The sequence below is a fragment of the Anomalospiza imberbis genome, chromosome Z (assembly GCF_031753505.1).
Source record: "Anomalospiza imberbis isolate Cuckoo-Finch-1a 21T00152 chromosome Z, ASM3175350v1, whole genome shotgun sequence".
In the NCBI taxonomy this organism is placed as follows: domain Eukaryota; kingdom Metazoa; phylum Chordata; class Aves; order Passeriformes; family Viduidae; genus Anomalospiza; species Anomalospiza imberbis.
Window position 1 is genome coordinate 2,031,258 of NC_089721.1, and position 26,250 is coordinate 2,057,507.

Consider the following 26,250-nt stretch of genomic DNA (forward strand, 5'->3'; position numbering starts at 1 on the left):
TGCCACTGCCAGAGGGCAGGCACAGATGGGATATTGGGAACCAGGAATTGCTGGCTGGGAGGGTGGGCAGGCCCTGGCACAGGGTGCCCAGAGCAGCTGGGGCTGCCCCTGCATCCCTGGAAGTGTCCAAGGCCAGGTTGGACAGGGCTTGGAGCAACCTGGGCTAGTGGGAGGTGTCCCTGCCTGTGGCAGGGGAGTGGAATGAGACAATCTTTAAGGTCCCTTCCAACCCAAACCAAACTGTCCTGGGATCCTGTGATGGGCAGCAGCCACTTGTCACTGGTACCTGGACATCCCCTGGCACCAAGGGTACAGAAGTGTTGGTCCTGCCCTGGTCCGAGATAAAAGGAAGGCTTTGCAGCCAGGAAATCACTTCACTACTCTGCATGTGCAAAATTAAATGTGTTACAGCAAGAAACAGAGCTGAATTTCAGCAACTGTAATCCAGAATTTATGGATTTAATTTGTAGATGCGACAAACAGCAGCATATTTGACGGAAGTGGAAGGAAAAAAAAAAAACCAACAAATTGATATTGTTTAAATAATACACTTTATTTTATTTAATCTTAAAATAGTTTAACCTTTATTCTACAGACTTGTTTCAAAAAACAGAATGTCTCATCTTGCACCAAAAATATATATATATTTTTATATATATATATATATATATATATATATATAACACTCTGTTTTATTATTTGTTTTTTTTTTATTATTATTTCTCTCCAAAGACCATTAAATACTAGATGGAAAATGAGAACTAAATAGTGAGTGTCAAGAAGAATCAAATTTTATTTTTAACTAGAGCCACACATTTTAAACATTTATATTCTGAACAATGATTTGTCTTCACTACATAAGATTCCAAGTTCACACTCCAGCAATTCAGGAAAACTGCTAAACCCTGAAGGGCTCGAGCCAATGCACACTGAGGTCAACAGGCAGCCCCAGACTGAGCTCAGTGGGTTCTGGACCAGGCTCCAAGTGCACTGGTTCACAGCCATACAATGGCTAACTTTTCTCTTTCCTGCTGAGAAGTGCAAAAACCACCCAGGCACATTTTTGCTCTTTTTAAAAAACAGAAGGAAAAAAAAAAAGAAGAAGAAAAAAAAAAAAAAGGAAACAAAACCAAACTATTCCCGACCTATATCCAGTGATTGCTTTTTTCAGATCACTACCCTTGAAATTTTTTAAGAGAAAATACCTAGTGTTTTAAATAAAAGAAAACCTGCATCGGACTACCATACATGAGCTGTTTAAACAAACACAGTGCACAACTGGAGGAAGTTTGGTTAGGAGGCAGTTGTTTTTATGTACACGTGTAAGTCACATCATATACAGACTGAAAAACAAGGAGAGATAGTTTGCATTTTTTCACGGAAGGACTGCAAACAGGGTCCCTGCAGCTTTCTTCACAAGCAATCTTCAGGAGACTCTGTGAAACAGCCACAGGAGGTGGCTGTTCCAAAGTTACCTGTACAGCAGGCGTGTGAGCCCACAGCTGTGGAAACACGAGGAGAATAGATGGGCAGAGCAGCACATGGTCTTTCCCTGCTGTGGGGTCAACAGGATCCATCCATGCTCCCCTCTCTCCCTCCTTCCCACAGAAAGGAATTGGTCACTATAAACACCACAGATATTTTTCTGGCCGAGCAAGACACTTATGTTCAACGCTCTAGAAAGCTGGAAATGGGAACATCAATCCTTACCTAGCTGTTCTGTAAAGTGCAGCATGAACTGTTCTGCTTATGGAAGAAACAGATGCTTGTTCAGCCTGCTGAACAGATGTTTGAACAGCCTGCTGGGCTGTTTTTCCTTTATGTGACAATACAGGTAACTCTATTTTAATTTTTTATTTTGCCCATAGATAAAATTATGGGAAGCCAATTAAATTTTGAAAACCAGCTGACACGAAAGGAAAGCAGAACATCCCATGTCCTGACCACCCCTAGTAAAAAATCTAATGGCAGAGCTGTACAAAATTCCCAATAGAAACATCTGGAATATGAAGGAATGTTTCAATTGCACAGTAGACATTTAAAGTGAATAATATAATCTTGTTAAAGTCTAATCTTTGGTTTTGCCTTGGGAAAGGCTCAAAATGACAGACAAGGGGCAGGAATTTCCATATACACCACAGAAACTGCAGCCCGCTAAAGCGAGTCGTTCGACTGATTTTGGTAAATACTCTGGTAGGAAGTGTTTTCTGAATCCTGGCATTTCCAAAACTAGCATGAGAGGCATGACTGAAAGCCAGGGAAATGGTGCAGATTACTAGTTAAAGAAAAAAAAAAATAGTTAAACACCACAACCTTAGTTTCTGACCCTGATCCTGCAACATCTTTCAGGACAGAGTTTTAAGCACTTGAGTGGCCCTAAAAATTCCAGGAACAGGTTCCAGCTGAACAACCCTTTGCCAAGATGGAGCTTTGGAATTTGCTTGGGTTTTGTTTTTTATTTTCTGAGATGGTGAATGACACAAACAAGCAGCAGTAGAGATCAGGACTGTCAGTAAAACATTTAATTCCTCTCCTTCATCTACTCCAGGTGAAACTCAGATAGAGGTAATAAAGTTCAGCTATAATTAAAAAGGAGAGGGATGCTAGGCCTTTTTTTTACCTTTTCTTGTGCTTTTGCAATGTTCAGCTGTTCCGAAGTCACTACCATTACTATTTTAGCCATTCCAAGCTGTGGGAATTGACCAATGAAACACAGTAGTCAAGTGGACAGAAGACTCAGCACTGAAGAGTATAAACTATAAATTACATTGAAAATAAAAATGTTTTAATTAAAGCTGTTCAGTGCATTTGTTATGGGCCATTTGCATTAAAGACAATCACCCCCGCTGGTGGCATAACCAAATCAGCTAGGGTAAAAATACTCCTGGCCCAAATTTTGGAAGTGTTGAATATCCCCCTAGTTCTGCTGAAATCAGTGAGGACACAGCATTTCTCAAAATCACTGATGCTCACAAAGCAACACACTAACTTCTACTAACAAACTCAAGATACTGTTAATTTTAAAAAGTCCTGGAGTTGGGAGGTGGGGAGGGTGGGAGGACGTTAAGTTTGCACGCAGTTATTTCATTAGATATACACGCACACGTTAGTAACTGCAGATGTGTTTTAAATTTGGTGCTGTTAATTCTGGGCAGAAATCCTCCTCGGAGAAGGCAAAGCCATTTGAAGTGATACTGAAATCAGACTACAATCCTGTGGACGTGGAGAAATGCCGTGGGTTTGGGCTTCTTGGTGCCAAGGACGGGGCCTCTGGAGGTGATGGTTTAACCACTGAACTTCTGTGCCAGGGAGGGTGGGAGGGGAGGGGGCAGAGCACAGTGACAGGGCCTTACAGGAGGTATTTGTGCCTGGTATCCTCGTCCAGAGTGAGGTCCACCACTTCTGGGGGAGAGGACCAGTTCTGCTGGGGAGACACTGCTGTCCATGGCTGCGCGGGCTGGGCGCTGCCAAACGCCGAGCCACGCTTCGAGGAGGACACGGTCTGGATCACCCCTCCCCTGGGATGCACACACCTGCAGCGAGGAGAGGGACACACACACACACAGACACAGAGAACATCAGGGACACTGCTCAGCTCAGCCATGACATCCCCTCCTCCAGTGTTTTATTGTTTTCCAGTTAGCACTTCCCTCTCCAAACTGGATTCTCCGCTTGTAGAGTCTGTGGCATCTCAAACACCCCAAGCTAAACTTAAATTTGGGGATTAAATTATTCTAAAGGAATGCCAATGATCTTCCTTAAAAAATATGTGCATGGATCCCAAGGATCTTGAGGAAGCCTGCCCCACCATGTGTAGTACCATGCACAGTTTCCTGATGGAGCCTTACCCACTGGAGTTTTTAAAAAGAGAAAAATCTGAAGTGAGACTGCCTAAAAGAAAATTAAAAGCTATACTGCAATATTAAATCAAAGCCATATTAAAACAAGGAGGTAATGATACTTTCATTGCAATAATTGCAAAAGAGAACTTGCTAATTTTGTTATTACAGCCTTACCTCTGATTTTTTTTTTTGGTCTTTTAAACTGAAAATTACAAATACACCGGGAAATGCTCACTGACAACAGTTCAGCCCCACTTCAGCAAAACATTTAAGCTCTGAGACAGCCAATGAGACTAAAAGGTGTATTTGAAGATAAGGCTCCAGTGCCCTGCTGAAGCACTATACACAGGTACCTTTCACACAGCATTTTTACCTATTATAGCCATAGCAGATACATGACAAATGAAGCACAGGTTAAGAGCAATTAGAAAAAATAAATTCAAAATGAAAGGTAGAATAATTTTGTGTATGAAGAAGTGATGACAGGAATTTACTAGAGGCTTTGGGATGATCACTCCATTTGCAGCTGTAAATCCTTCACAGGCACTAATAAAACTTGATACCTAGTGCTCCAAAAATTGTTTTGCTCTTGTAAGCATTGGTACTGGCTGTGGCTCCTCCTGGCTGCATGGATAAACACGAGGTGCTCTGGCTGCTGGGGTAACCTTTTCCCATTTCTTTGTGAAGGCATGTGTATTTCAGGAACTCAAATTTCCTGTACTGATCAAATATCCCTGACATTTACATTTTATTTATTCCAATTTAAGTCTGTGCTATTTATTTTCTCCAAAACTACTTAAGTTATGCTCAGCTCTCTTGGTTCTGGTTGGAGTTTCATGAAATAGAATGAAAAATCTCATTCTGTGAGCTGTAACTTCCCTGAATATAAATGTCTCATTGCCTTCTCAGATATGCTCCTTAGGCTTAGATGTGATGTTCAGAATGGCTCTTTTATTACTTCTTCTGTCATAAAAACACATACTTAAAGCACATATCTACAAAGAATTAGCAATAAGACCCTGTAAGTCTAACAAATGTATGGGATTTTTTTCTTTTAAAGCTTTCTTTTAAGGACAAGTATTTTTAAGCTTAACTGGCAAGAAATCTTGTAGGCAGAGCAAATTAAATATGATGTTTGGTCTCAAGGACTGTGGTGCACCATTCTGAGAACAGTCCTCATTGTTTAGGCAAAGCTAAGACTAACTTTTCTTCCTGAAGATAATGAAAACCAAACCATAAATTATCTCACGGGAAAGATATCTCTGAAAAATAGAAGTCTTTATCCTCAAACTACCGACACAAGCAGCCAACAGCAAAACATTTAGTCAAACATGAGCTCAGAACATTCTTCCAATCTACAGCTAAGGGAAGATACCAAGTAAAGGCAATAAAAAAACCCAAAAAACCTCCTAGGAAGAACTAGAGGAAAACTGGTTTATATGCATGCATGCATGATTTAAAAAAAAATCTGCTGGTGAAAAATTAAAGAAACTGAAAAATTACTTGGTGTCCTAAGTAAATGCCAAGGAATACCCCAGTGATGAGAAACAGCACCAATTCACTCAGAATCTGAAGAACTGCAAACAAAGGACAAACTCCAGGGTGTCACAACTCACACCAGCCCAACGATGACAGGGAATAAGGGAGCATGATAAAAACCAGGATCCGAACACCACACTAACTAAGCATGCAGAAAATACTGATCAAAAACCTAACCCCTGTCCAAACAACAACCCTGCCAGAAGCCCATCAATACTTCATAACTGCAAGCCTAGACCTGCAAGAGAAATAGAACTGTAAATAGGATTCAAGCAACTGAAATGTGTGAGTGAGTATTCAAGGGAGGCAGTAAACACTGGTCTGCAGGAGACTGGTACAGGAACAAAGGAAAGCACAACAGAGTGCTTTTAGTCTGATTTGCTGAAATTATTTCAGTCCCCATCTACTAAAACTCATTTTAAACAGCAACTCTGCATTTAGCTCACATTTAAATTCCTATAGAGGGTGAGTATTATCCAGGCAGCAGCATGGAAAGCTTTCAAAGAGGGGACAGAAGCACAAGGGTCCTGTGTGCAGTGCTGCACAGATTTATAGCAGCCAGTGCTGGAAGGTGAATCCACACCCCTCACCATCAGCACAAAGACCCTCCAAGCCCTGGGTTCTGCTGCATAAACAACCAGGAGAGCTGCTTCCTAGGGAATTACCATCTTCCAAAAGAGTTGGCCATGCAAGGACTTTCTCACTGTTCTAAAAGATAAGATTAAATCCCCTTTCTAGACATGAAAATTTCCTTTTTTTCCACATCCAACAGCACTGGGCTGTGCCCACATTATCCATGAACTTTCCTGCCTGGGAAATTGGGTCCTGAACACTTTCTTTCTTCGTTCCTCAAGAAAGATGTAGTGAAGGGACAAGGAACCCCTCTTCTGCCTCCAAGCACCCACTAGGCAGCAGAAAATTTTGGAAGGAGCTTGTCTATGTACTGTTTTAACTCAGTTTTATTCCACCAAATTCACACTCCACAGTATTAGAAAATGTCAGTTTTGTTTAACTGCTTCATAATATTTTAAGCCAAGGAAAGGCCACAGACTAAAAATGAAGAGTACCATAAAAAAAATGCCTACCAAGAAGAACAGCTGAACAGGTTTCTGACTGAGAAAGAAATCTCTGGCATCCTTACCCTCATCTACTTTGACCTCTTTTGAATCTTGAAATAAACCCAAGATTCAAAATTATCTGATTTTTAACCTAAAGGTGATATCTTATTACATCAGCCACTTTAAAAAATGATAGCATTTTTACCCCCACTGACTAATTAAATAAAGTGGAAGCTGATAAAAAAAACTTAACAGTTTGAAAGGCAATAAGAACCCACATAAAGATTTTCAGTTAGTTATTTGTATATTCATGTATTCCTTTAAAATCTGAATTTCTGATGCATGTACACTTAGTATCTCAATATTTGGTATTTTTATACTACACATCTTTAGCCAGTTAATGTTTGATATTGAAAAAACATCTTTAATCTGAATAACTATCAAGTTGGTCACTTTCTAAAGAAAAACACATTCTGACACCACCATGACCAGCAAAACAAAAAAAAAAAAAATGCAACATCTGCTGCCTTTTGGGCATCACTCATGGTTGGGTAACTAGAGAAGTGAAAGCCAGCAGTTCTTTCTTTATTGATTTTGGTACAGCCATTCTGATAAAATGAAATTATTTTAGAGCAAGAAAAAAATAATTCATACCTGGCACATTCTTGAACTGCAACAATCTCTACTTCGCTATCAGAAGAGGCAATGTTAATTTCTTCATTGGCCTGGGCATTGCCAGAAGAGGTTTTGTTACCTTCAAGGACATCTGGATCCAGATGACCTAGAGATGGGGAAAATGGGAATACAGGCAGTGTTTAACAGCTTACATGACTCAGAAATCAGCTGGAAAAGGAGTTTCTCAACCTAACAAAAGAAACTAAACAACACTAATATTAGAAAATCTCATTAGACCAAGTTTTTCAACTTACAATTCATTACCTGATACAGGAAAACCACTGGATTTAGCCAGTGTCAGCAGCTCTGGGGATGGTGCTGTCACATAAATGTGAACAAAAAACCAAGAACAACCAAGAATTTCCAGCTGAAATGTTGTGACAGTCAGACAGACAGACTCTTATGATAAGAGTCAGACTGTCCCTAAACCTCCTTGACATTAAGAAACAGAACAATCTAAGCAAACACAATGATACTATAGAAAAAAAAAAAGCCTATAGGCTGGACAGAAACATCCCACACATCAAGAAAAATAGGAAAATTACTATAATTTCTTTAAATAAAAAAAAACAGGGGAAACTGGTCAGTGAAAAAATACAGCAAGCACATCAGTTTCTGGCAGTGCTGTTTCACACATCTGCTCTAACATTATTACAAATACTTGAAAAGAAAAAGTGGGTTTTTTAAGTCCCATATGCAGCAGGGCTGTTTTTTCATTACAGTTCCTCAATGACATCCAGTTTGTCAGTCAGTCAAACCACAAGCCCTCTGTAAATACTCACAGCAAGTGTGGCACATTTTTGCCTTTTCTGCCAAGTGCTGCTAAGAAGGTTCTTCACCCCAATTAGTGAATGTGTTGAGTCATACAGGATAATACTTACATGGGAAACACAAAGCAGTCAAAATTATTATTTCTCCCACAGAAAATAGATTTCATGAAAAATCCGTTAATTAAAAGATATAACTTCTACTTTTTTTTTCCCCCCAGGAAAAAGATAAAATTATTAATTCCACTGTCTCTCTTTATCATTAGCCTGAGGGATGCTGGGCAGCCTTGAAGTAGCTGATATTACCTACTTCTGAAAAACCACTTGGTCAGCTGTACTACACAGGGGAAGAGTCATTTGTTGAGCAGGAAATCTGAGTGGGTAAATATTTTATGTGTATCTAGTTTGAGTGGACACCTCCTCAAAGATGGGAGGAGGAGGAGGAGAAGCAATAATGATCCACGGGATTTCAAAGGTGTGTGAACAAGCAGAACTGATTATACCCCCAAGGACATTAAAAGAAAACAGAAGAAATTAAACTTGAAACCAATGCCAGGGAAAATTTCTAATGACTGCTTTAAGCATTGTGAATGATGCAAGCAAATAGAATCATAGAATGGTTTGAGCCGAAAGGGGCCTTAAAGCCCATCCAGTGCCACCCCCTGCCACAGGCAGGGACACCTTCCACCAGCCCAGGGTGCCCAAAGCCCCATCCAGCCTGGCCTTGGACACTTCCAGGGATCCAGGGACAGCCACAGCTGCTCTGGGCACCCTGTGCCAGGGCCTGCCCACCCTCCCAGCCAGCAATTCCTGGTTCCCAATATCCCATCTGTGCCTGCCCTCTGGCAGTGGCAGCCACTGCCTGTGTGCTGTCCCTGCATGCCTTGTCCCCAGTCCCTCTGCAGCTCTTGTGTAGGAACAGAGACCATGCTCTATGTTCAGTTTTTGGAAAGCCAAGACCCTTGATGATTGGACCAGGGTTAGCAAGGGAAGGAAACACATGTGCTGCCAGGTGCCTGAAGGAGGAATTCCCACCTCACAAGACAAAAAAATATTGGTCAGCTGAACTTAAAACAAATTAATAACCCAGACAGTCTCTTCCTAGCATTGCAGTTGAGCTGAACATTTCTTGGCAAACATCACTGACTGCCAAAAAGCCCAAAAATAGGTCATGGGTATTTCTTTAAATGGCTAGGCAGAGTGTGAAACATGAAATTAAAGTGCTCAGAGGCTTTAATTCACTTGCCAGGGGCTTCACATTACCAGAGGGGAGGGTTGGATTGGACACAGGGGAGAAATTCTTCCCCAGGAGGGTGGGCAGGCCCTGGCACTGGTTTCCCAGAGCAGCTGTGGCTGCCCCTGGATCCCTTCCCTGGAATTGTCCAAGGCCAGGTCGGATGGAGCTTGGAGCAACCTGGGATAGTGGAAGGTGTCCCTGCCCATGGCAGGGTGTGGAATTGGATGGCCATAATATACAATATAATAAAATACCTATTAATATAATATCTAGTGTTTTACTGCCTGACCACCCTTCATTATCTTGACAGGGTAATGTCTGGGAAAGGAGCAAAGCAGACCAGCTCCTAAATAGCCCCAAAAAGTATCCCTAGAGGTATGAATTGGATTCCTAAAAGAGCTTCCACACATTCCACCATAGCTTTAAGTTCAGACAACAAAAAGTAGCAAAACCCTAATAAGCAGAGTAAATACTGCAAGAGTAGCTGGGTGTTAATCAGGATTATAGCACAGACAGACAGATTTACAGCCTCTGGCCATACAAATTTCATGCCTAATAACATGCCCACGCTGTTAATTTCTTTGCACGAACATTAGGATGCCGCCCAAAGTGATGTTTTGTCTGCCCTACACCACCAGGGCTTGCAAAAGAGCCCCAAATATTTGCCCATGCACAAAGATGTGATAGTGTAAAAAGATTTTTCACTTTGATAGAGCTGCTTATGTTGCTCTTTTCCCATGGGAACACATTCTTTTAAGTCTGCTAAACAAGATGCTGGCTGGAGATTACACTCGTGAACCAGACGCAAGATTTGAAAATTCTGATTTCCCAATGTGCAACCCCAGACCTGGTAGGAAAAGGCCAGCACTGGCAAAGGTGCAGTCAGATGTGTACTGAGGCTGCAGGGAAAGGTGTATGCATGAGCAAACAGAGACTCATCCTTTCAGCTGCTGACATGGCCATAGCACCAGGACCAAATCCATATGAACATTTCTAGGGATGAAGAAGTCTCTTGATGTTTCCAGTTTTCTTTTACCTGCAAGTCCCCTTGGATATATGTGGAGGAAGGAAAAAAAATTTGTACCTGCACTGCAGCATTTTAAGAGAAAAGTGGAAGAAAGCTTGGTAAGAAAATTACTTTTTATTTCCTTACATTCATTTGGTGTACTTATCCACTAGTGCTATGTAATACAGGTGATTTCAGCTGTTCTAATTGTTTAATAAATCCCCTAATAAAGGACTAGGGGTCAAATAGGTATCAGTCAGCTTCTGTCCTGCAAAAAATACCAGTGAGCTTGGAACACAAAGGCAAGCTTCAAAAAGGCTGGAGCAACATCCAGCCATGGACCACAGAGAAAATAATGCACAGAGATTCTCACACTCAAATCGTGGACTTGTAGACGCTATAGTAATGGAGCATCTCTTTACAAAGAGATTTACAAAGATTAAAGAAACACCAAATTGTGTTTCTTTAAGCCTTAGAGACAGTGAAAAGCAGCTCAGAGCCACCACAACACTCCCCATGTGGGTGCCCTGTGGCAGGAGACCTTAGGGAAACAGCACGAATCACAAACCTGTTGTGCTCCACCAGGCAAGACCTATATGGCTAATGCAGCCTGAAATCCTAACATGGGAGTTAAGAAAAGGAGTGGAAAGGAAGTAAAACATTGGCATAAAAGCATGGGATTGTAGGATGAAGCTGAGCGAAAATGATCCCTGCTAACATCCAAAACACTGTCCAGTTTTCTAAGGGGTATTGGAAATACAGGTGGAATACGGGAAGAATTAAAGAGATATAAAGAGACAAAAAAAAAAAAAAAAAAGACATACACAGGCAATCCCAGTACTGAAAATGAGATTAGGACCAGTTGACTAGCTGGTGGCATGGGTTGTCATAATCAATCATTCAGTAACAAGATTAGGTCACTTTCATTTATAAAGAACCCACCAACAAAACCTCAGATCTAAGTTCCCTATGGTAATGAGAAGGAAAAGAAGAAAAGTAGATAAGAAAATTAGTGTCAAAAATTATTGCAGGAATATTTGTCAATTTTTATCATTTGTATTTTGGGGTAAATGTCAGACCTTTTTAATAAGCACTTGTCTTGTTCTCTCACAAAATCCACATAGGGAGCTTTTACAGCTGTATAAACTATAAAAGTACTGAAAGCAAGAAAGGGAGACCCACCAACAACAAGGCCAGCACAAATGTCAGAGAATTTAAACAAACCTGTATCAGCACTCATTTCATTCAGCGGCTCTCTGGTTTTCCGGGCAGATCCTGAGTCTTGATTGCCTAAAGAATTATCGTTCCCTTGAACTACTGCAGCCGTCAACAGAATGTCCACATTTACCACTTCTGGGTCTGAGTTTGTGTCTGATATATCATAATGAGCCACAACAGGGGGTCCATCTGCAGGGGAGAAAAGCAACATGGGTTAGAAACCAGCACAGACTGAAAGACACCTCAAAAAGTACAAATAATTTGTTTAAGGATTAATGCAACATCCTACATTAAGCTCTTAAAGTTACATAGTGGTAAATTGTATGAATTGTTAAACTTCAGTTAATCAACATAGCCTGAGATTACAGAGACATTTTGACCTTTGCATACACAGAAAACACAAGTGTCAGAAACACACATTTATCAGAGTATCAGTTATTTGTGTACTGTCTTTTACATTAACACATAAACATCTCCATATCTGACAATGTTACATTTACAATCTTTAAAGGATAAAACCTCCAGTTTAAAATAAAAAAAAAATACAGGACATTAAATTGGGCAGACAAGATATTTATCTAGAGAATTTTACAGAAGTCAAGCAACAGCTTACATTATTATAGGGTTGATTGAATAAAACTAACTTTTTCATAAAACTGATCGAATGACGATGAATTTAACATTAGGCAACTTTCCTTTCATAACATTCACCTGTCAAGAGCAGGGGGATTTTTCAAAATTGCAATGTTTTTTGGTGGTGTTTGTTGGGGTTTTTATTAAGATCAAGAATAACAAGAAAGAAAATTATATTGTGCAGTGATAAATATGCTTTTCATTCAACATGACTGTCATATGAATTTTTGGCCACCATAAAGAAGGAGGAAAGAGGGAGATAAAACTGCTTACGTGATTCTGAAATCTGTCCTTGAGGAATTACAAAAAGCTATTTTTGAACTGTTTTGTTAGGACCAACTAAATTCTTTGTGATGAATGAAAATAACTTATAACTGGAAAGCATGCTAGAAACAGAAAAGGCTTAGGAAAAAACCAGGCAAATTCAAGACAAAGATTGATGTGGAAGCAGAGAGAATGGATAAATAATGCAATTCTGAGAGGATGTGAGTATTTTAGCTCAAATGCCTTGCCCCATCTGCAGCTCACTGACTCAGCATGGATGAAACTGGTTGGAGCTCCCCCCTCCCCAAATGAGAGGATCAAAACTTTCTTTGGACCAAGGCTTCATCCACACAAATGAGCATGAGACACAAACACAGGCTGGGCCAAAGCTCAGCATTTTTGCAATTCTTTAACTCCAAGGAGGTTCTTGGAGTTCTGCAGCTGAGCATCTGCAGTACCTTTTGTTATGGGTGTCACATATGAAGGGTACAACTTGTATGGGATAATATAAAATAATCATAAACTAAGAATGTGTTCAGGAAGACAGGACTTTCAGAGTTACAAAATGACTAATGAAATATTTTAAAGTGATAAAGAATAAAATGAAAAGCTTTAGGAAAAACTGATTTCTTTTCGGAGTTTTGAGTGGCTGTTGAAGGCAGAAAGAACGTGATGAACTAGAAGTTTAAAATTTAGTTCTCTGAAATGCTGCTCTTCTGAGGTTTTTAGAGCAGATTTTGGTCCTAAGGGCTTTTTTGGAGGGGGTGTTTTTTAGTAACTTGGTGCCTGAAATAAAATTCAACTGACTGTTTTCAGAAACCCCTACTTTGTGATTAGCAACACAGTCCATCAGAGAGTGACATTTTGCTTAAGTCGTACTAAAGATCAGTTTTGCAACAAGGAATGAAGAAATTTGCAAAATATTTCAGCTCAGACCTGCCTCCAAAACAACAATTCCATGAAGCAATGTTACATTACAAACTTAAAACAGACCCAACAAAAATAAATGAGTAGTTAAATGCCAATGTATTAAAGACCAAACTGTGCGCAACATGAAACGCTGATGATTATGACTGGAACAGAATTCCTGAAAATTAACTGGAAGGCAATCTTTGTCTTTTTAAAAGGCAGTTACAAAATAATGGAATACCAAGTTCAGAATTAAGCTGGCTGATGTTCAGTTAATTATTTGTGACAGCTGATGATTAAATTACATGCAGAAGTTAGGGCTGGACTGAACCATGGGAAGCATGTTTTCTTTCAGTCTTATCATCAGGGTTCAGCGTGAACATATATAATGTGAGCTGTAAAAATAAACAGTCGAGTGCAGAAGATACGAGGGTCAAGTACAATATTGACTATTTGACCATTTTTTCAACAGGTTATCTAAGATTTCAGGAGCTTGGGACTGTTCCTTCAGGCCTTTGTTTCTCTCGCTTCTGACTCAGACCTCCAAAAGCAGAAGCAAAATTTGATTTTTAGATAGGCATGTCTACACGACAATAAAATTGTATTTGGACAAAAGGCACCAATAGTCTCAAGTCAAAATTGTACCACTCCTACATGTATAATCATGCAAAAATGTATTATAAATGTATATACATGCAGAGTGATATTCTCATCACCTACCCATAGAAATAACTTGTGTGAAAGTCTTCATCAGTAGGAAATACAAGCATAAACTTGTTATCTGTAGCTCCACTCTTGTATCTTCCACACTTCCAAAGAGCACACCTTATAACTTAGCTTAAATTCAGTATACATCAAACAGACAAAAATATTTTCAATATAATTTACACACTGTAATTATATTTGTCAGGGTAATAGCCACCAATTTAACAATCTGGAAAAAAGAACCCCAAACAAGCTGCCTATTTACAAAGCAATCACAGCAGAGATCTATTTTTGCATTTCTCAGCCTTGCCTTTCAGGATCAGATCTGGAAATTTGGAAAGGCCCCCAACACCAGGTTTATCCACACCTATCACCAATGACTGACATAATGGCCACCAAACTGCAACAAATCCTCAGATTCCCCATATTTACAAAAAAATAAGTAAGCATAAACACTCATGTGTGTTAAAAAAAAAAAGTCAACAAAAACCACACACAACCAAACAATGAAGAAGTTGCAGGCAACAACAACTGGATGGAAGTAGCTGTGAAGGCATATAAAAAAAATCTTATAAAAACCCTCTGTTCCCAAAAGCTGTTTCCTTTTCAGTGCTGCATGGAAGGGACAGGATTGGTTAAATCTGGAAATAAATAATACTTCCCTAGCCAAGTACATGATCATCCAGTGATGTGATGCAAAGTGAATGTATGGTACCAAGAAATAAACACAATTGGCTTCAGCTGGGAAATAAAGTGAAAAAATGCTTTCAGGTTGAAAAAGTAAAAAGTATTAACTAAAACCATAGGTGTAATTCATAATCTTTTCTTTGTAATAGAGACACTACACGTAATTACTGACCCTAACAGGATTTCAAAAGATTAAAAAACAGACATCAAGACAAACCATGCTGAAACCAAGACTTAATGTAGAACAGTCAGGAGATTCCCTGGTCAGTAATTTAAACTATCTACTTTAGAAAAATTACATCTTTTGAGAACCCAAGGTAGCTGGAAGAAGTACATTTCCCTGGTGACAAGCATTAATTCATTTCTAAAGCAATAAATGCTTGAAAAAGGAAAGGCTGAAAATTAATAAGTACCAGCAGCAAAATACAGCTGTTGACATTTAATGCTATAAGAGGGGAGGGAAAGCTTGCTTTCTTTTTCTCTTCCCCAAAGAATTCAGAGGCAGAGGTCATCACGGGGACAGCATTTCCAAGTGTCCAACTCTCCCTTAATTTACACAGCTCATCACAACTAATTCCTCTCTGAACAACTGAATCAGAAGTCACATGCACAGAAATCCAGGTCTACACATACCAATTCTCATTTTAAACTTGCAACACAGAAAACTATATCACTTCTCATCTGCTACCTGCTCCCTTGCTTTTCTTAGAGATGCATCTCAACACTCAGCAGTCTAACCCATGCTGTAAGATCCACACTCCTATTATCCCTTACTCCATTTTAATGGCAGCACAAGCAAAAAGGGAAACTGAACCGTAAAATTTCAGCCATTCCATAAGAAGCACTGTCCCTTCGCACTGCACAGGCTGTTTATCATTGCAAAGGAAACACAAGATATTAGCTGGCAGGACCTGAGTGGGGAATTAAGTCCTTGAAGTTTGTGGAGACAGGCTGAGAGCTGTGGGTGTTTGGACTCCAGGGAGAGCTCAGAGCCCCTGCCAGGGCCTCAAGGGGCTCCAGGAGAGCTGCAGAGGGACTGGGGACAAGGCATGCAGGGACAGCACACAGGCAGTGGCTGCCACTGCCAGAGGGCAGGCACAGATGGGATATTGGGAACCAGGAATTGCTGGCTGGGAGGGTGGGCAGGCCCTGGCACAGGGTGCCCAGAGCAGCTGTGGCTGTCCCTGCATCCCTGGAAGGAAGTGTCCCAGGCCAGGCTGGATGGGGCTTGGAGCAACCTGGGCTAGTGGGAGGTGTCCCTGCCCGTGGCAGGGGATGGAATGAGATGAGCCTTAAGGTCTCTTTCAACCCAAACCATTCAGAGTCAGATAAGCTCAGCCTGGAAATTGCAGCTTGCAGCATCAAGAACACCATCTTCCCTCCTTCCCCAGCAAACAGGAAAAGTTTAGGCACCACCTTAGCCCAGGCACCTCACTTTTACAGTGCTCAACCTCCACAAGATGAATTCTAGCCTCAGGGATGGGATTTAAAATTTGCTATGTATCCTCTACAAGTAGAGGGAAAAAGACTGAAATCTCCAGAGGACTATCCCGATCAAAAAAAATCCAAAATTAAAGCCTCATTTTGGTGGTCTGAGCTGTCCTCTGGAGCCATCTTTCCTGTCTGCAAGGAACAGACACAGAGCCATATTTAAGTGTGACCATCACCCTGAGTTTTAAGACACACAGACCAGTACCGTAATAAAAGCAACAATAATTACAGCACTTTGTTCCTACAAAAAGCTCTCCATTAGTGTATCCTGGAGAACTCCGAGGTGCTTATTAACCTCCTTTGTCCACCAGGGAAACTGAGGCAGGCAGCAGCCTGCAGCTTGCTCAAGGCTAAGGAGCAGAGGAGCTCAGCCTGGCTGAAAACAACATTCCCCTCCAATTACTGGGCTATTTTTAACTGCTGAATGTTTGAGGAGTTTAGAAGCAGTGCTTAGGAATGCTTTTGGGAAAGGTGCAAGCACTAAAAATTAGGCTACACACAGAGCGCCGGGAGACAGCCTCTGCCAGCCTCACCTCCACCTTCCACCTCTTGGCTGTGAATGTGGGCACAGATGGTCTCAGCCTCACTACTCTAACTGAATTTATTTCTATGGAACAAATGAGTATACTGAGACATTTTTAAATAATGAAAGACTTAAGAACGTCCTCATTTACATGGGATGCTTAAATTTAAGAGATAAATCCATTTGCTTCCAGATTACACAAAACATAAAATGAACTTTATTACCTATAAAAATTTTAAGGTCAGATGACCACAATCGAAATAATGTACTGATACACAAAACTACAGGATGAAGTGACAGCCTTTTTGTTTCAGATAAGCAACAGAAACCTGGTATTAATTAAAACATGACCCAGACCTGCCATTTTAAAAGTATGTGCAGCTCAAATGGCACAAACTACCTGAACCCTCAAACAATTCCCAAAGGGGAGTGAGGGCTGGAGACTTGTGCTTTTTTGTATTGTTTAGTAACATAAAACACTTCATTGCTATTTAGATTTATTTATTTATTCCAGGCTACAGTAGTTACATTTCAAAATTTACAGGGTTAAGCAAGTAATACATTGTAAATACAATAAAAAATAATAGCAGTGTAACAACATTCTCTCTAAAATCATAAAGTGAACTTTATCAGTGAATCCACTTTCCTGACATTTTCCTTTGTTTCACACAGTAAAGCTTTTCTGTTTGGTGTTTCTTTTAACCATAATAATAAAATAAAATCAAAACATGATCAAATTATTATCTGTTCTCAGACTGGATACTTTTTAATATATCACAAGAAAAGAAATCCCAAAAATTCAAGTCTTGATGAACAACATTCATACTTTCAGGTTTTTTGATGACTAGATGGAAAATATCTTGATTTAAATTAACAAATTATGAATGATGATAACAAAGCATTTTTCATTGTGCATTAAGCAAAGGCACATGGAATATGGCTATGGCTTGAGAATGCTGGGAAGTGGAATTCACTTTGTATCTCATTACAGGAGTTATTTTCTGTGATGCTGCCTAACAATGCAATAATTTTGGTAGCAGGTATATCAACCAGATCTCTTCCCCAGTTTTACTTGGAGAAGTGTCTCAGGGGGGTTTTGGAAACCATCACATCCTTACAATAGCCATGGTAGTTAAAAAAAGTAAATAATTCCCTGTGTTCCACAGAACTTCCATTAGGAAACGGCAGATAACATGCACCCTGCAGAATATATCACATTTTCCTCAGCACAAACTGTACCTTTCCATGGAAGGACTGACAGAGCCTCTGATGGTCCAGACCAATCCCCTGCTCCATCGCTCTGCACTTGAAATCCCTGCTATCTTAATAAGCCTATTTTTCCATGTGCCTTCATTTTGCTGACCTAACACCAAGAGACTAATGAAATTTGTGAGAAACACCAACTTCTGGCTTCATCTTTTGCAAGGTACTGTCCATCTCTATCAATCAGCCTAATTATTTTGGCTTCTACAGTACAAATCACACAGTGCATTTGTTCCAACACATGTACCTGCAGTGGTCACAGTGCAGACCCCCATTATTTTTAAAACTTTTACTCAACTGGCCTGAATTACACACCCCCATCAGGCAAAGGCTCCCCTCAAGGTCAGCTGGAGGTGTCTCTGGACAAAAAACTGCAGAGTAAGTTCAATTTTTAATGAGATTAAATGCCAGCCCCATTAAAACCAGTAGAAAATTTCTACTATTATCAATGGGGCTAAAGTTTAATTTCTTAATGCCCTTGAAATATTATTTATAAATTTATCCACATACAGTATGTAGATACAGAAAGAGACAAAATACATTAAAAGAGAAAACACTTGATAATAAATATGTTCTACTTTGTAACATAACTGCCAAATATAATCCCGTTTCATTGAAGTTAAGATTGATTTTTCAGTCTTTACCCTAGCAGCTCAGATAAAATAACCCAACAATCCTGCACAAACACTAAAAGACACTGACCTTAAAAAAATAGATGTGCATTTCTGCCTGAATTTTTTTTGTCCTAGTACTGTTAAAAATGACACTGAAAGTTTTACATTTTGAGTATTTTTTTCCCTGCACTGTTATTTTTGCAATAGAAAATCTGAAAAAAGTTTCATTGCCTTGAGTTTATGTTGTATGATAATTTTTTTTTCTAAATAAAACCTGACCATTCAGATATTTACTTCTAAAGACCTTCCTTACCAAACCCCACTGAAAGGAGATTGAATGCCTTGGGAAGACCTGCAGGCAAGCCTGCAAAAACACTGCACACTGAAGCCCTTGGACTTCCAGGAACTCCTACAAAGGGACTGATCCTAGAAGGAAATCCTTTTACTGCAATGTCACTTTGACTTTTAGTGAAATTTAAACTGAGCCTTTACACAAAGGCTTACTTCTTTTGCACTTGCTCAAAAAACATTAAACCAAATGACTGTGCTTCACTTGCTGCTAAATTCCAGTTCCGGGGTTGTACAGGTGCTCCACTGCTCCCAGGCTGGAACAGCTGCCATACTAAAAACACATAATTCAATATTTAAAGTGATAATATAGGAGCCTGAACCAGAGGAGCTGTAGCTGCCCCATCCCTGGAAGTGTCCAAGGCCAGACTGGATGGGGCTTGGAGTAACCTGGGATAGTGGGAGGTGTCCCTGCCCATGGCAAGAGGTGGGACTGGATGATCTTTAAAGCCCTTCCAACACAATTCCAAGATTCTGTGAACAGGACAGTTAGGCTTAAACTGACACCACCATCCCTGGAATTACAACAGTCTACACCAGCTCACCTGACTCAATGCATCTGACCTTTTCAAACCATAAGTAAAATTCCTTAAAGGAACTAAAATGTTTCTTTACACCATTCTGAAGTATAAATCCTGGGGCAATTAGGGAAACTCTGAATTACCTGTGGTTCTCCATGTCTGTGCAAAACTCCTATTGATTTCTCCCCTACTTACTAAATGTGGTGGTTTGGAAGTACTTTGATGAGATGTGAGCATAAACATACATTCAAAATGTAACTCAGTGTTGAAAAGTAGATGAGCTTTCTTCCAATAGTCCTAAAGTAGTCTTAGATAAGTCAGACTGTTTCCATGAGACACAGAATGGGTAAGGTAAAAATTTATGTTAAAATTTCATTTGTAGAAATTTTAACTCCCTGAGGGTTTCTAGTTGAAGCCCTTTGAAAATAAGAGCTTATAATGGAAATCATGACTGTCATGGTTTGACACTGGCACGATGCCAGCGCCTTCATGAAAATATACTTTTTAAAATAATTGCTGTGAGATGTGATCAGGAACAGAGCAGAGCAGGCCCAAACTTAGTAACTAAGGAAAGAACTTTATTAAACTACTACTACTATAAAAACTACAAACACTAAATCCTGGATGAAGACTTTCTAAAACACCCCTCCTCCTCTCACCTAATTCCTAAACAAACTCAACAGTGAGACACCACCCAGGATCTTGATCAAGTTGCCACCCTTCAGATATTCAAATACTCAATCCTTCAAGGGAGACAGGAGTCTCTCCTGTGCCACAGACTCCCCAGGAAACACAACTGCCACCCTTGTGTTTCCATGTCACACATGGCAATCGCCCGAAGAAAATTTGCCATGGTGACACTCTCCTTCCATGTCACAGTGCTCTCACCACCGTGCATGGACAGACTGCTCATAGGGCTCCTTTAAGGATGCTTTGCCATGGACCAAAAGAGACAACAGTTCAGTTTCTCATTTTGGGACTACAGTCCCCCCCATTTTCCCCTGGGGCTGAGGGTCCAAGAATAGAGGTCTTCTGCTCCTCTTCTTCTTCCTTGAAGATAGAGGGCTTCTCCACACTTTCCCTCTACTCCTCTGCTGGTAATCACTGAAACAGGTCTCCTGGCACACCAACGCACCACCCTAAGTGCAGCTTCTGTTAGGAGAATTTGGTTCAGTCTATGGCTAACAAGAAAAGTCCAGCCACAAGCCACTCCATCATCTCCTTCCAACTCGAGAATTTCTTCTTCCATCATCTCAGATCCCAGACTGTCTCTCTTCTACTTTAAATCAAGGAGGAGCAATATTTTACAAAGCCTTCATTTCTCAGGAAAGGGTTAAAAGCTCAGACTCCCTGGATGGCTGATATCCCTGCCCAGCAGCCGATACTCAAGGCCAAGGCTGGGCGCCTTCCCCCCCCCTTCCTTCTCCTCCGCACCGGCAAAGTTTCAGGTGCCGTCCGGACTCTCTGTCTCTTCCCTCTGGGGGGGGAATGACAAAGACATCTCCGCTTCTCTCCACCCTTCCATCCACAGGAGCTGGCTCGGTTCCAGTCCTTCTACCCCTCGGCTCACTTCAACCAGGCCACATGGCTCCCCCTCTCCCACCCAGCCCCATGGCTGGGCAGGGGAGGTCTGCACAGCACCTTGACCGGAACCAAAGAGAGCGAGCTCTTGGGAATTCCTGCTTTTAGCCCCCTGTGTTCTCAGAGGCGTATCCCTATCTTCAGTGGTCACTTCAGGTGCCAATATCCAAACTTGACCACTGATTGGTTTGACCCAACTTCCTGAAAAAAAAAAAAATCACTTCCACGTCAAACCACGACAATGACAAATTCAACTGCAGCCATGCCGTAAAAATATAGTGAAAATATTCCTAGGAGGCAAAAAAAAAAATAAAACCTGAAACTACGTGCTGGCAACCTGTTTTCTCAAAGAGATGCCAAAGACTGTCACACACAGTTAAAACACAGACTCATCACTAGTATTGGTATCTGGAGATTGGTTCCTTCAGGGCTCTGCACCTCCCGGATTCAGACCACAGAGCAAGAAGAGAAATTCTCCTGTTTACAGGCAAATCCTTCATCCGGCAGGCTATGCTACACCCGAATAACAGAAAGGTGGGGTTCCCCTCTTGGATTCAGGGCAAACACACTTCCCCACATGGAAAACCAGCTCATGGAGCTGTACCCAGCTGTGCACATCAGCGCACAATATTCAGAGGAGAGGTTTGTGACAAAGCTGAAGATTTGGCTCTGGTTTTGACCCACGTGGAAAGAGTGAGGAAATGAAACATTATTTGCCATTTACAAAGCAATTTACAGCCACTGATCTTGCACAAGTGTTTTTAGCCCTCAACTAGGGAGCTTTTGTGAGGAAATTAAGTTAAAATTATATCTAATAGGAACTATTCCCTCAGTCTTCTGGAAGCCTTGAGATAATTTTATCCTAGAAAGAGTACAGCTTTAAAGTTTGTATGCTCGACTTCTGTCATCCTCTGCTTATTCGTTTATGATCACAGCTGTTTGCATTGAAAATAGCAGTTATGGAAAAAAAAAGTTTAAATTTTTGCCTCCAGTAACCAAACACAAAACTTTATCTATTCACACACTGAATTATTTCAATTTTTTTTTCTTTTTAAGGACTACCTGACCAATACATTGAAAATTTGCAGAAATTTCACTGGCTACATATGTAATTAAGTTATTTTCCATTTATGAGATACATAAGTAAAGGTGCTTCAGTCTGAGACATAAATAAGTTCAACTGAACTCCTTACACAATTTGTTCTGAAATATTAATTGTTCCATTCATACTATTTTACAAAAAAGACTATGGGCATGCTTACAGACATACACATTAAAATAAACCAGTCACTGCAAAAAGCTGCTTCTGCATGCATGGGAAGATTTATAAAGCTGTCATGCTTTAGAATATTCTGCTCTTATTATCATCATAAAGAGATTTATATATATATTTTATATATATATATATATTTATATTTATATAAAATATATATATAATCTATGAACACCAGAAGGATCCATTTTGGTGGGGGTTGTTTTATCAGCAAATACTCTTCCCTGAAAGATCTTTTTAAACAGATGAGGATAAGCTTTTAAATTGCAATCAAACATAGAACAACGTGTTTAACTTTTACCTGAAATACACACAATTTCAGACAAGGGAGTTTTCTAACAAGTTCGTATCAAAATCTTTGTATCAAAATTATGCATGAAGGTGATCTGAAAAGACTTTATCCCAGTACTTAAAAATTATCTCCTGCATAGTCTTTCAAAGAGATACTCTGAAAATAACACAGGTCTCTAACCTATTTTTTTTTCAGTGAAGGCATCATATACTTAAAAAAAAGTCAGTCTAGGACAAGAATAATGTTAAAACACCAATTTATACCGATAACAAAAAGTATTTCTTGAGTTCCTGTTACAGGTTTGATCCAAACTGTCACATAAATTGATGGAAAAACTCCCACTGACTTCAGGGAGGGTAAAAAAAGCCTGACATACAGAAGATACTGTGGTCACTCCCAACAGGAGGAAAAGAAAGTAAACTAAAATAATTAGGGAAAAAATGACAGTGGTTGAAAAAGCAGAGTAACTGAGCTAAAGGAGACCTAGGTGTTTTCTTTACTTAAACTGCAGGCTTTCATTTTCCATTGTAAAAATTTTGAATTCATTTTCATTAGAAACTTCTATCAAGTTCTACCTGATTAAAAATATACATTTTTTGGTAGCTACAGAGAAGTTACTTCACATTAAGGAAGGCCTTATTGGAGAGGTGACCAAAAAATCCCTGCGTGTAGCAATAATAGTAAGAATTAAATATTTCTAATATATAGTTTAAATTAATCCTACTTTAAACATTACAGTTTCAAGCCTGCCTATTCAGGATAACTATCAGTACAAAAAAAGAACCCACAAAACAGCAAATTCTTGCCTCACTTAAATGAACCTGATGCTGTGGCATTCCCCATCACAAGTAAAGAATTATTTCAGTGGCGTTCACGCATGGTCCAGCCTGACCCAGGCCAGCAGCTATCAGACCACCACGGTGTTCACTTATCAAGCCTTCTTTTAAATTCCTGTGCCAAGGCTCAACTCATCCCCTGATGGCTGCTTATCTGAGGGCAGAGAGGATTGTTTTTATTCCAGTGTGAAGGATGTGGCTGGGCTGCATTTACAGGAGGAAGCAGCCGCTCTGTGTGCACAGGTTGGGGTGACTCATCTCACCCTAAATTTATCTCTTAGGGACCACTGATAAGCCAGGTTAGGGACAGCCCATGGGAGGGAAAGACACTGCCTGGAGGCACCCTTGGTGAGGCTTACCTCTTCCCACTGAGACCCAGGGAAGAGCAGAGCAGGCACCTGGAATTGGTGGAGATGACCTGCACCCAAACTGAGCAAACAGAGATGTGTGCGCATGTGCCTGTGTGTGCACACAGGGTAAGGGGGCCGCCTCCATAAATACACCATGAGCAACACAGCAGTGACACTGATAAAAACCCTGGACAGGGAATGAACTGCTGAACGGGAGACAAAAAGGAATTAAATCTGCTGTGCACGCTTGTTATAGACAGCTAAAGTTTTAAGGTAAGCTTATTTATTAGTTCTGCCTAAAAATGAAGAAGCTAATGTGTGGCAGGGTCAAGCTGCAAAACCTGTGAGCAAACAGAGTTAAGGAAATGTGATGGGTCTGTATCTAGTATGGATCTCTAGGGTGCGTTATCTCTTTAGATATAAAACTTATTTCCTTATATAAATGTTTTAACATGCAGAAAGGGCATCTGGATGAATACCCTGAATGCTCCTATTGTAGCAAACACAGTCCTACTGCTTTTAGAGTATCTAGACAAGGATTCTAAGTTATAGTTTCCCCAGTTTGGCGACAAAAGCTTAGGGTGGCTCGCCCCATACACCTTTAAAGGTGTTTGTTTATATGTGTGTACTGGCACATGCAGGTGGGTATACTGTGATTTTTTTTAACTACATATATTCGCTATAAATTAAGAAAAACAAACAATATCATGGTAATAAAACCCAAATGAGAAAACAAAATAAACACATATAAAGCGAAAAGCAAACCTCGTTTTTAGCAGAATCCAAAATAACATCAAGATTGCAAAGATCAGATTTTTTTTAATTTTTTTTTTTTTTTTTTTTTTAAGTTTATGATTGATTCAGATCAGGCTCTGCCATATTCCCATTCTCTGGAAAGACAGGTGGAAAACTGTTATTAAAAGTCACTGGAAACTCTAGCGCGGCATCGGCATTTTGATAGCCCACGTACGAATTAAACGGCTGCTGAGGAAGTACTTGGCCATCAGGCATCTGCACGAAAGGCCCTGACTGTGTGGTAGGGGGGATTCTTTGGCCAACTAGTTGGATTTTAGGTTCCCTGGGCTCCAGTTGTTGCTTGCTTTCTTCGTCCGTGTCAAGATGGGTTAGCTTTTCTATCCACATGCGAAATTTTTCCTCTGTCTGCCTCTGCATCTCGGCAAAGCAGTTCATGGCCTCTTCCAGGACACTGCCTATGCAGTTCCTATCCCACATGGTGCCCCTGTCAAGCAATCCTGGAATTTCCCTGGTCGCTCTTCCAGATCCCCCAGCACGACTGAAGCCAGCTTTAAAGACATTGAGGCCATTTGATAAGACATCATTAAGTAAGAACGTAGTATTTTTTATTAAGGCATGTTAACTGAGGAAAACAACTTTTCTAATTCTGCCCCCTGGACACAACAACAGGAGAGGAATTAGCATATATTAACCAACAGTATAAATTTTATAATAAAATTTTACATCCACTGAGGTTACAATAGAAATTTTGGCATCAAAATGATTTTATTGTCAAAGTCTCAGACAATTCTGTCACAAAGGTATCTTTTTTTTCCAAATTACTCCAGTTCCCTTGCAATTTGTTTTGAATTCAACTGAACATGTCAAAACCATTATACAATAACATGCTTAGTTCTATTAAGCTGCAATCCAAAATGCTATTTTTAACTGACAAACCTGAGTAATTATGTGCATTTTGCTTACACATTTGGACCCTTTTCTAAACGGGCTGTTAAACACAGGTAGAATTGGCCCAAAGCTCTTGGCCTGATTTAGGGAAGCACACAGAATGAGAGCACATGACACAAAACACAAAAACACGAGAGGGTTGTGTGAGTGCTATGCTGACACAGGAGGGGAGAGTATCCACAGCTCCATCACAGGGACAGCCTGCATGCCATAGAGCCCTGACCAGCCTCACACCAGCCAGGATCCTGCCCTGAGCCACTGTTCCTACAGCCAGTCCCAGACAAGGCAGAAAATAGGGAATGGATGGAAGGAAACTGTACTGCTTCCAGCTGTCCATCAAAAGGACAGTGGAAGAGACTGGCTTTGGGATTATCAGGAAGAACTGCAGCAGCCAGAAGAGAAGGCCAATCCTCATGGCCTTACTCTAGATATAAATAACAAAAGACAGTTGAAACTATATTTTAAAGTCTAGAGTTCACTCAGGAATCATCTAGGAAGCAATAAACCCCAAAGAAAATGAGGCTCTGTACCCGTTTGAGGAATAGTAAACAGTATGTGCATGCCATCCAAACACACAAATGTCACCTAAGGTAATACCAAAACAAGACAAGCATCACATTAAACTACACAAAGGTACAGAAGATGGTAATTTAATATCTAAATGTGAAACTTGTGGCAGCTTCTAGCTTAAGAATAATAGAAAATACCCTAAGAATGAGAGAAGTCATTGCACAACCTAAGTAAATATTTACTAATAAAAACCCAAGGCACTAAATCTTTATTGGGATTTCACTGAGTACACAAAATTACCGTATCACTTAAACACTACATTCTTTTTAGGAACTGTTTAAATGAGGTATACACAGATCCTTCAGGAACAGCTAAACAAAGCCCTGGGTTATTCTCTTATTTCC

General features: G+C 40.2%; 1 protein-coding gene across 4 annotated transcripts in view; it reads right to left on the reverse strand.

Annotated features, from left to right (window-relative positions):
* Window positions 1–532: 532 nt before the first annotated feature.
* The window catches only part of ARK2N (arkadia (RNF111) N-terminal like PKA signaling regulator 2N), a 46,201-nt gene continuing 20,483 nt past the window's right edge, over window positions 533–26,250 (reverse strand). For 3 of the 4 annotated variants that reach the window (XM_068175791.1, XM_068175792.1, XM_068175793.1), the window contains exons 3-5: window positions 11,349–11,531; window positions 7,094–7,220; window positions 533–3,533 (exon numbers count right to left, since the gene is read on the reverse strand). In XM_068175791.1, coding sequence (XP_068031892.1) covers window positions 3,350–3,533; window positions 7,094–7,220; window positions 11,349–11,531 — 494 coding nt within the window. In that variant the 3' untranslated portion in view covers window positions 533–3,349. Of the gene's footprint in view, window positions 3,534–7,093; window positions 7,221–11,348; window positions 11,532–22,662; window positions 24,937–26,250 lie in introns of those variants that run through there. The other variant, XM_068175794.1, reaches the window with a different exon arrangement.